The 10834-nt window shown below is 51.6% G+C and overlaps 1 protein-coding gene and 1 long non-coding RNA gene across 4 annotated transcripts in view; one reads left to right on the top strand and one right to left on the bottom strand.

The window, feature by feature from the left end:
• Positions 1-1630: 1630 nt before the first annotated feature.
• Positions 1631-4064, bottom strand: LOC114883334. The gene is made up of 3 exons (XR_003790536.1): positions 3724-4064; positions 3296-3531; positions 1631-1803 (listed from the first exon to the last, which is right to left on the bottom strand). It is a non-coding gene; the product is annotated as an uncharacterized LOC114883334 (long non-coding RNA).
• Positions 4065-4380: 316 nt separating this feature from the next.
• The window catches only part of CUNH1orf198 (chromosome unknown C1orf198 homolog), a 33764-nt gene continuing 27310 nt past the window's right edge, over positions 4381-10834 (top strand). For all 3 annotated transcript variants that reach the window (XM_029245712.1, XM_029245711.1, XM_029245710.1), the window contains exon 1: positions 4381-4715. In XM_029245712.1, the coding sequence (XP_029101545.1) occupies positions 4383-4715 (333 nt within the window). In that variant the 5' untranslated portion in view covers positions 4381-4382. The remainder of the gene's footprint in view (positions 4716-10834) is intronic.

Raw genomic sequence — 10834 nt, 5'->3', positions numbered from 1 at the left:
GTGAACAATTGCTTCTGGACTTATTTATATTCTTACGAAGGACTAAAAATTGCAGAGGCTTTTCTAAATGGAAAATTTTGGACAGGGAGGGTCTTGTTGTTTTCAAGAGGTCTTTCAGCATTTTTCACAGAGCAGTTAAGCCGGTTGTCTTTGCTATGTAAAGTATGGTGTTGACAGGGAAGGACCCAGTTTTGAGCCTCACGTGGATTATGCAGCCTTACCCAGAGAAGGTGATTCTGCTCCTGTTGGCACAGGGAGTGCCTCACACCTGCCCGGACGTGGTGACAGACCGTGGTTGTGTCAGTGAAAACTCTCCCTACAATGGCAAAAATAACCCAAACCTTCAAAATATTCAAAGCACATTTCCTGCCCGTAGTAGATTTGTAAAATCATCTCCTTGTCTTTTCTTTCTTGCTGCATCTCTTTTTTGTCTTGGTCAAGAACACTGCCCTCCAATCATACAGGGAAGTCGGTCTTCTAAATACACCAGGCCAACTCTCTTCCATCTCCTGTTCTTTCTGGGTGTGGGAGTGAAGAACAGAGAACAGTCCTCTTTCAGGGCAGCATCTGGAATAACCAGTACCAGATGCAGGAATGAATCATCCTCCTCAGGGAGCCTGCCTGCATCCAAGCTGAAAGCGTCAGTAAGGAAGGCTGGCTTTATCTACCAGCCGACTGCCTGCTATGTCACCAACAGATTCCCTTCCCAAAACTGTCATGTTTGCCACAGTGCCTGGAATTTCACCATGAGCTTCAATAACCGGCTTGTAAAATGTCATAGCTGGTCACTCGGCTCTTAGAAGCAGGGCTAGAATGCGTGCCCTGTGGTTTCCCATGAGCTGGCAGTGTCTTCATGGGGGGAGTGGGCTCACAAATGGTTTGTTTCGGACAACAAATTCATTCAACAGACATTTGTACTAACTGGGTGAGGGAGGGCCTTTTGCACGTGTCACCCACCCCTCTCATTTGACATGCTACCCTTGAAGGCTGGTATAGTTGTCTCTGTATCAAAAATGAAGGGATCGGGCTTCCCTGGTGGCGCCGTGGTTGGGAGTCCACCTGCCGATGCAGGGACACACGTTCGTGCCCCGGTCCGGGAGGATCCCACATGCTGCGGAGCGGCTGGGCCCGTGAGCCATGGCCGCTGAGCCTGCGCGTCCGGAGCCTGTGCTCCGCAACGGGAGAGGCCACGACAGTGAGAGGCCCGCGTACCGCAAAAAAAAAAAAAAAAAAAAAAAGTGAAGGGATTGAGGCTTCAACAAGTTTTGAGCACCTCTGTGGTGGCCAGGTGCCTGACCACGGCACCCCACTTCAGGTGCACCCGACTTCATTGCCTCTGGACTTTTCCCCAAAGCCACTGAATCTTGGCAGCCCCCGGGTCTCCCAGAGGTGCCTGTAGGGCAGCCTCCAACCCTGGGGATGGCCTTGCTGTTTGCGTCTCTGTCAATAGGTTTAAGAAAGGTGCTGACCTGGGGAGAGGAGTTCCAGGCCAGCAACTGTTAGCTGAGACGTCAGACGTATAATGGAAATGTTCGTGATCGTCTCGGGTATTCCGTTATTATACTGAAAAAATGAGTGACGTCTTTTACTAATGAGTAATTTGGAAGCTTTAATAAACTGTAGTCATAAACCCAGTTTATTATTAATAATCCAGTAATTAACCTTAGACACATTAATCTAATGTTAGAGATTTAACAAAAGGCAAAGGAACCTCTGTTTTGTGACTCTCCGTTCCATCACATGAGGGGCGATGGGGGATGATCTCAGGTGAATTTTTTTCCTTTGATGGCTCAGTATCTTTATCTGTAAAGATGGGATAATAATGTAAACTATGCAACATTCGTTCATTTCTTCATTCATAATTCATTCAGCAAATAGTCACTGAACCCTTAACTCTGAATCAGGCACATGCTTGTTCCCAAGAGTAAACAAGACAGATAAGGATCTCCCTACTGTGGAGTTTACATTCTGGTGGGGACTCAAGAACTCTTCTGAGAAAAACAGCTGAAATGACACTGGCCAAGAAAGAGCTCCACAGTTCAAGACACCGAGACAGTTTAAACCTTAGTTAAAGCACTCTTTGCTATGTCTCCCTAGTTCTTAAGAAAAGCCTTCTAGGAACAAACACCAAATGCCTCAATAAAATGTTGATGAATAAAGGAATGCTCTTTGGAACAGTGCAAGGTTTTAAAGCATTTCAGAGGGTCAGTGACCACATGCTTGTTCTCTTCATTTTGTGAAGAGCCCACTGGCTAAACCAAATCCACAAAGGACAAGGCAGCCTGCCTCTATCCAAACTCTTGCCTAAGAAGATGCTTAGCGCTCGAATCATCCCACTATTTCATCTTACTACATATTTGGAGTTGGGCTATCTTTATTTCTTCTCTGGAGTGAATATCTTACCTATCTATCTATCTGCCCATTTATCTCCTAATTTCAGCAAAGTCATCTGTCAGAGCCATTTAATTCTCCTGAGTGTCTTCTTTTAATTGGGAAGAAATTTTCTTTTAGTTACCCCTTATCACCAAGATAATGGATTTTACATACTTTGGCTGACGTCCCTGATTTACTTCATACTATATTTATATTATGGCTTCTCTAGTAATAAATTATATTTGATCTGAAACACTTAATCAGGTTGTGCTTTTCTGCAATCAACATTTATTGTTGCAATTGCTGTGAAAACCACATGCAACCAAGTTTCTAACAGCACAGGACCCTTTCTATGTGGCTTTCAAAGCAACCTTAAAGATGATAATTAAACTTCAAGAATACATCTTTAAACATCACCCACCTTATTAAACAAGTCTTAGAGGTGAGAAAGTAGGATTCAGGTTGGTGTATTGAGCCTATATAAAATAGACTTATCTAGAGATAGAATAGTACCAAAGAACTCAACCTCCTAGCCTCATAAATAGACCTTCAAATACCGTGCAATCCAGGCTATTACTTCGTGGCTTTTCCCACTGCTTTTCAATATGGTATGCCGATAACACTGTTGAGAGCAATATGCTTTATTGCAGAGCTTGTCACATTCATGGCATTCTAAAAATATTTTCTAAGGAATTCTGCGCCAGAAGATAAGGCCATCTCACATTTAAAACAGAAACCTGCAAGTGATTTCTATGACTGTGTTCAGAATTATCCAAGTGCTTTATTGTTATTATTTGAGGCAACACTGGTTTATAACACTACACAAGTTTCAGAATTAGCCAAGTGTTACTTCAGAGGCAATGACCCTAAGTAACAGCTGAAATGCAGTTTTTTCTTTTAAATGTGGACATTTAATTCTCACCTGAGACCTGTTACAGTCAAATCAGCCAGAAAGTAAAGCATATGAGGGCTCTGTATAATTTTAATCGTTGTGCTCTGGGGCACACTTCAAAATGGCCCGGCTGGCCTGCCTATGAAAACTTTCTGCCGCTCTTCAGTTGGTTTGCAAACATCAAGCCGCCTAGAGTTCTCGTGATTTTCGTGAGCTTCCAAGAGAAAGCAAAGGCCCCGCGGCCGGCTCGGGGAATACGTCTTCACCTGCAAAAGCAAAACGAAGTGCAGGTGCACCAGCCCGCCGGCCCCAGATGCCTGCCGGCAGTTCCACATTCCCTTTTAGGGAAAGGTACTGTGAGCTACCCGGCACTTCCATTTTACTCCTCTCTTTAGGAGGCACGGAAACTGATTTTCTTTCGCCACTCCCGACACCAGTCCAGTCTCCCCAGCTCGTACCTTCGGCGCCCTCGCTGCCCTGAACCCGCGACCCCCTTCCATCAGCTCACCGCGCCAGGACCCTGGCCCAGGTTTGGGACAGCTCAAAGAAAGCGAAAAAGATGGCTCGGCAGGGAAAGGGAATACAATAGGCATAAGGCGGCCGGTGGCTCGGACCAGAAATGCCGCACTTCGTAAGGAGAAAAAAGTTTCCTTTGTCAAACAAGTGACCACGTGGCGCTATGGCGGTCACCCCCAACAGTCCCGTCAGGCTGCCAGGCGCGGACCTGGGGACGCGCCAGCCACCTCCGGCGCTGGCCGAGGGGAGCCCCGAAAAGCGGGGGCCCCGCTGTAAGCCCTGAGAGAGCGGATCCGGAGGACGCAAGGAGGCGCGAGACGGTGGCTCTGGGAGCTGCGCTGAGGGCGGGGCTCCCGGGGGGAGAGGGGCGAGGAGCGCAAGGTTCCCGGAAGCAGCGGGGCACAGGGGGCGGGACCCTCGGGGGCGGTGGCGCGGAGGGCGGGGTCCCCGGCGTTGGGCGGGCGCGGGGGGCGCGGCTTCAGGGACTGGGCGGGAGGCGGGGTCGCTGGGGCCTTGGGCGCCGGGCTCCGGGCCGCGGAAGGGCGCCGTTCGCGGGGCGGGGCGGGGCGGGGCGGGGGGGGGAGCGGCGGGCAGGCCGGGCATGGCGTCCATGGCGGCGGCGATCGCGGCCTCGCGCTCGGCCGTCATGAGCGGGAACCGGCCTCTGGACGACAGGGAGCGGAAGCGCTTCACCTACTTCTCGTCGCTGAGCCCCATGGCCAGGAAGATCATGCAGGACAAGGAAAAGATCCGGGAGAAGTACGGGCCCGAGTGGGCGCGGCTGCCGCCCGCGCAGCAGGACGAGATCATCGACCGGTGCCTGGTGGCGACGAGCGCCCCGGCGCCCCGCGACTCCGGGGACCCCGAGGAGCTGGCGCGCTTCCCCGGCCTGCGCGGGCCCACGGGCCAGAAGGTGGTGCGCTTCGGGGACGAGGTAGGTGCGGAGCGGGCCGGGGTCCCCGCTCCCCGAGGCGCCCCCGGCCGGGCGGACCCCTGCCCGCTAGCAGCCGCCCCCGCCAGGCGCGCGGGCAGGGGCTGGAGAGGAGAAGGCGCAGGAACCGGGGTGGGTGGGACGGGCGGCCCGGAGCCGGAGGTGTGGGGCTGGGGGGCTCCCCGGGGCAGTTCGTGGAGGACCGCCGAGAGAAGGAAGGAGGTCATTCCAGACCCTCCATCTGGAGCTGCCCCGCCGGGCCGCAGGGGACCCGAGACTTGTCAGACCAACGTGCCAACAACAAGGGATTTTAAGCCAGGCAGGCCTGGGTTCTGATCCATTCTGCCATTTAGCTCTCTGGCCGTGGGTGACCTAACCTTTTGGAGCCTCAGTTCCCCCCGGGAATAATAATATCCACCCCTGGCCTGCCAGGGAAGGCAGTCAGCCTTTTATACGTAATAATATTACTATTTGTGATGAGCTGTGTGCGGAGAGTGAAATTGTCCAGCAAGGTAACAAGAAGCAAGAGGTGCCTTCCAAGATTAGGAGGCAAAAGCCGAAGCCCTAAGATGTTTCCGAGTGAGCCCGATGAGCTGCTTAGTTTTGGGAATAAGTACGGTGGCCTCCTGTTTCCAGTGAAAAACGAGGGATACGTGCAAATGAGCTGTCGCAAGCCTTTGGTGCATATAAGGGCATGCCTGGGCCTCTGACCTAGACACTCTGCTGGGCCTTCTAGAGGGCCGGACATTGTGGAGGAAGAAACACTGAAACTAGAAAAAACTCAGGGGTGACCCATACTAAGTCACAAAGACCGGAGTGCTCTGTGCTTCTCCGAAAGCCGGCCTTTTCCTGGAAATGTGTTTAACTAAAACCTGTTTGGTGCCAAATCTGCGGCTCTTTGGCCTTTCAGACTCAACTTTTGTGGTGAGGGTCAAAGAAGTCCAAAGGAGCCTGCAGCATACAGGGAAATCCGCAGCCCTGAGAGCTCTGAGCCTGCAGGCAGGAGGGGCTGGGCTTGGAGAGGTTTTCCAAGGAAGTCGTAGACTGTGGAAGGAATTCTAGTTGAGGATGAGGTTTTAATCTGATTTTCAGGCGTGGCTGTGCTGAGACACTTATTAATACAAAATGTTTGTGGTCATAAACCCGCTTTCACGTGGGGGAAGTGTGAGAGAGCAAAACTTTGCTTCCAACATTGCCTTATACTGACAGAATTAAAAGAAGAGTCTTCCACGGATTTTAAACTCTGAAGGCTTCGCCAGGAAAAAAACGAGGGTGTGGTAACGGAAGAGATGAGAATATAGGTTTAAAATGTAAGCCCAGAGCTGAAGCATTTTTAGTGTGAGCATATGCATCTCTCTAAAGACATTCGCAGGGTTGGGGCTCAGATTTGGGTGATGGAAAAGCAGGCAGCCCCTCTTTGGAAAAGTCACGAAGAAATAAACTGTGAGAAGAAATAAACCTGCAGGTACTTACAGATGTTGCAGGGTCCCTGTCATTTTCCCTTAGCTTGCTGTCCGGCCAAGAATATCCACGTGCCCGTTCACCATCCAAAAGCCCGTGCCATATAAGGGTCCAGTGTGGCTGATAAGGAAAGATGTGGCCAAGTGAATTTTGTGCTCCGATTCCTTAACTGGGTGCCGGACTGAGCTGTTTGCGAATTTGTAAACGCAAAGCGATTTAACGGCCAACAGAACTTTTTGCTGTGGGACCTACATGTCCTTTCAGGAGCACGGGAGCCCTGATTTTCAGAATTGAACTCAGCTTTGCAAAACGGGTTGCGAGTATGTCCTGGAATGCCTCCGACCAACCTCTCAGCACGGATGGCGGAGAGACAGTGAGTTTGAGGACAGGTACGGAGGTACCTTGCTCAGAGCTTTTTTTGTTGTTGTTGTCTCCCCCTGCCCTCCTGCAGCGGCTGAGCGATTTCATCCCACTAGGGAGTTTAAAATGTGTTACCTGGACTTGGCAAGAGGTTGGCGCCAAAGTGGAGTTGGTGGTCTCGTGCCCAAGAGGAGGGTTGTACTTGGAGGAGGGTTGGCTCCTGCGCACAAGGGGCGATGATAAGGAGAGGGTGGCGGGTGACCCCTCGGTAGGCTGCTGGACAGAGTGGCCTGCATAGGTGGCCCCAGGTTTGTCCAGAAGGGCCCTGAACCAGAATGAGTCAGGCACTCTGTCCCTTCCTGTTTGATCTGTCCTCAGATGTAGCCCCTGGGGCCTCCACGGCCAATCTGGCAACAGAGAATCCTCATCCTAGCTCTGCCACTGCCAGCATCCACCGTGGGCCCACTGAAGGATGGGTGCTCAGGGGCACCCCAGCTCTTGCTTTAGCCAGCATCTGACCTTGGATGATAAGCAGGGTGGGCCCCATAGATACTTGGGAAAGACCAGCTGGGATCCTGGGTTCTGAGGGCCTTTCCTAAGGCTGTAATAGAAAGCGCCTGGGCTTGGTTGTGAGTCTTGGCTTTGTTTTGGCTTCCATCTACTAACCTGTTGACTGTGGTGAACCCCTAACCTCTCTGAGCTCCTGCAACGGGAAGAACATTTACAGGATGAGAGTAGAGACAGTGTCTAGGAAAGGCCTGTGGGATAAAACATGGCTGCTGCTGGTGAGAATATGAAGGCTGTTAGCTGTTGTCTCTCCACATCCACTTTTGAAAATCACTGTCGTGAAATCAATAAATTCCTCCTGTTGCTAAGCCTGGAGCTGGCCACGTAGAGTCCCACGTGAGAAGGAGCTCTGCACTGCCGAGCTCTAGGAATGGGCCTCGGGGCACATACTGAAAGCTGGGCTTGCTCTGTCCACACTGTGGCCATGATGTGCCCTGTTTCCTGATCAGCAGTCACACCCGCCTCAGATTGGGCCCCCCTTTCGGCTACCCCGAAGGACCAGGATGTCGCCTGTTCCTTTGAGTACTCTCCCTCATCGCTGGTAACATTTCTGTGTCCCACACAGCAGCATTTGACGTCAGATCATGCCCATATGGCCTTCAAATGGGACTGCCATCCAGCCATGGTTACGCGTTGAGGGAACAAATGAGTGCAAGCCTGCTTGGGCTCAGGGCTCAGCTCACATGCCCAAGTTGCCCAGCTGGGGCCACTCCGTGTAGGACAGGTGTGGCAGTGTGCCATCCGCGTCTTCGTTTTTACCTTCGCTGTCTGTAAAGTGAGGAGACCAGCGTCCAGGCCCAGATCCACCCTTGCTTGGAGGGCGCGCCTGCCGAGGAGAGGGAGGATGGCTGCCTTTGCGCGTTGAAGCCGTGAAGGGTCCTGTCGGTTTCTTGGTTCTTAGCACCTTGGCAGTCAATTGAGTGCCTATTTCCCAAAGCCCAGTGTATTAGACACTAGAGCTGCTCATGCTTTAGGGACGCTTAGTCTTCCCCTGATTTTCACCAGCTTTTTTAGAAATCCCTCCACGTGAACATATGATCTCAGTACAGCTTCAGTGCAAGGCTGCCGGCCCCTCCTGCCCACTGGTCATCTCCCCAAGCCCCCTCCTGTGCAGAGAATCTAGAGCTGCTGCCGGTGGAACAGTTATCTCTCAGCAACGGAAGAGAAGCACCTGGCGTCCCCATACCTGGTTCTGGTTCTGCCGCAGTCCGGCTGCCCTCTTAGGGCGGGGTTCTTCCTCCACCGGGGAGCAGCTGCCTGGACTTCTCTCGGGTTATAGGCCTTGCTTGGAACAGACATGGACACAGGCTTGCCCTTTGGGTCAAGTACTTGGTCTGAACATTGAAGCATGGATGTTTCATGGAATGGATGAAAGCGAATGGATGCTCTGAGCAGTCTGGCTTTCCCTGTGCTTCTCAATTACGGCGTTCTTCTTCCAGCAGTCAAAGTTCTGGGAATGGCTTGCTTTGGGAGATGAAGAGTTTTCATTTTAGAGGGATTTAGCCATCACCCCAGTCTGCTTCTGCCGCTTCCTGTTATCAAATAGCAAAAAAACCACACCCAAAACGAAGAAACAAAAACCCCGAAAAACGAAAACCCTGACTTTGCAGGCATGTGTCGCTCTCTGCCCCTTGCCCCCACTCCCAGACTCTTCCACTGATCTGAGCACGTCAGTGAGAGTCACAGGGTTCCAAGCACTATGCCACATTCTTGGCTCCCAACAGGCCATAAGCAAGTGAACTCAGAAGTTTGGGCAGCCGGAGTATTGGCTTCCCAGGGACCTGCTTGCCTGTTTCACTTCTCTGTAAAGTAGGTGGGGCTGGGCAGGAGGGGGTTTCCACATGCCAGCCCCGGGGACCCTGACCTGGATTTCGCGTGCTGTAGAGCACAGGTTTTAAGCCCTGGAGCGAGGCAGTTCTGCCCCCTGTTCAGCAGCTTCGCATGACCCGCCGCTCTCAGAAGGAGGTGTTCTCTAGCACCTGCCTCCCTCCCCTCCTGCAGGAACCTGGAGGCTTGCTGCCTGCTCTTTTACTCTCCCTGGCCTTCACCTCCTTTTCTGGGGCTGAGTCTTGGCTTCCCTGACCCCTGGATACCTTCTGCAGGCCTCTGAAGGCCATGTGGCTTTTCCCATGCCCATTGCCCATCCGGCTTCTGCTCCCAGCTGGCTGACGAAGCACCTTTCCCTGAAGTGCTCGGGAGGCTGGGGGTCAGTATGGAATCCCCCAGTGCAGCAGACCTCGCCGAGCCGCTGTCATCCAGTCCATGCCCTTGGGGCTGCCTGCCAAGGGCCACCTTGCCCTCGCTCCTTAGGGTCCAGGCTGGCCAGCTGTTTGTGTTTGCAAATAAACTAATTAAATGGGTATACAGTTTCTAAAATAACGACCCTGTATGTTACTGTTAAAAGTTTCAAGCAATGCAGAAAGCAGCAGCATTATGAAGCAGAAATTGGTAGTGCCCTTCCAGAACTTTCCTCACTTATTCGGATATGTGTCTTCCTGATGCAGGACCTGTGACATGTGAGGTTGCCTCTTCCCCGTTCACTTCAGCAGCTTGGCTTCTATTTTTCAGCCTTTGGCACAAAAAATGAGAAATTTGAGAGTTCCTTTCTCAGCGTTTGGACTTGTTTTTTAAGGAAGGCGGAGTGTGTAATTATGATTCCCACCTTCTGTCTGGCAGATGCGTGCATTTTTTAGAAAAGGTGACAGGGTGGACCTGGCTTTTCGTGTCCCTGCGCCTGGTGTCTGTGCCCGGGCTCCAGGCAGGAGTTGAGAACACGGTCATCCTCAGCCATCCAGTTGAGATGGTCAGATGGCCCTCTGCCCAGAGTAGCACCTGGCCTGGGACTCTCCATAGCTGGGGCTCCTCGGGTGGGGGAGCTGTATTGAACAGGTGGCCTTGGGAGCTGAGGCAGCAACACAGGCTCCCCCTGGCCCCTGTGGGTGTGTGGCCCAGTGGCTACCAGGGAACAGGTTTTGCAAAGAAACGACTGGCTCCTTGTCTTGCAGGGAGGGAGGGGGCAGAGCTGGGAAACCTGTTGGCAGGTCTGGAGTCATCTTATAATTGACGGGAGTTACTTTTACACTCTAAAATGAGAGATTTCCTTAGTGCCAGAGAAAATACCCATTTCTCAGAAAAAGAAATCAAGGCCAGACCTGTCTGTTAAACTTCTGGCTCGTTCTTCTCTTCATTTCCTTAGACCCGTCCCCCACCCACCCTCCCATCACTACCTTGGCATGTTTCTGCTGAGGTCTGAGGAGGCCTGAGTTTCTGTATTTGTATTCATGGTGGAACCTGCCCAGGAGTTAAATCATAACTGCTTTTCTGTTGTTGGAACTGCCCTTTTGTACTTCCGGTGATGGCAACCCTCTGATCTCAGCAGAATTAAATATACTGCAAGTCAAAGGGGAAAACATCGATTCCATAAACATATAAACAATAGTCCCTAAGAATAACCAGTTGGTAAAAAAAAAAAAGGAGCATATTCTTCTTCCTCACGTCTCCCTTTTTTAAAGTAGGGTTTATTTTTTAAAGCAGCTTTAGGTTCCCCAAAATTGAGCAGGACGTACAGAGGGTTCCCATATACCCCTGCACCCCGTGATCCCCCAGGATCAACACCCGCACCAGAGCCGTGCATTTGTGAACGACCAGTGAACCGACACTGACATATCATGATCACCCAGAGCCCAGAGTTCACACTTCACTTTTTTTTTTTTTTTTTTTTTTTTTTTTTTTTT

The sequence above is a fragment of the Monodon monoceros genome, unplaced genomic scaffold (genome assembly GCF_005190385.1).
Source record: "Monodon monoceros isolate NGI ecotype Baffin Bay Population unplaced genomic scaffold, NGI_Narwhal_1 Super_Scaffold_4, whole genome shotgun sequence".
Classification (NCBI taxonomy): Eukaryota; Metazoa; Chordata; class Mammalia; order Artiodactyla; family Monodontidae; genus Monodon; species Monodon monoceros.
The sequence above is the reverse complement of the archived record's forward strand: the minus strand, read 5'-3'. Positions and strand labels throughout refer to the sequence as shown.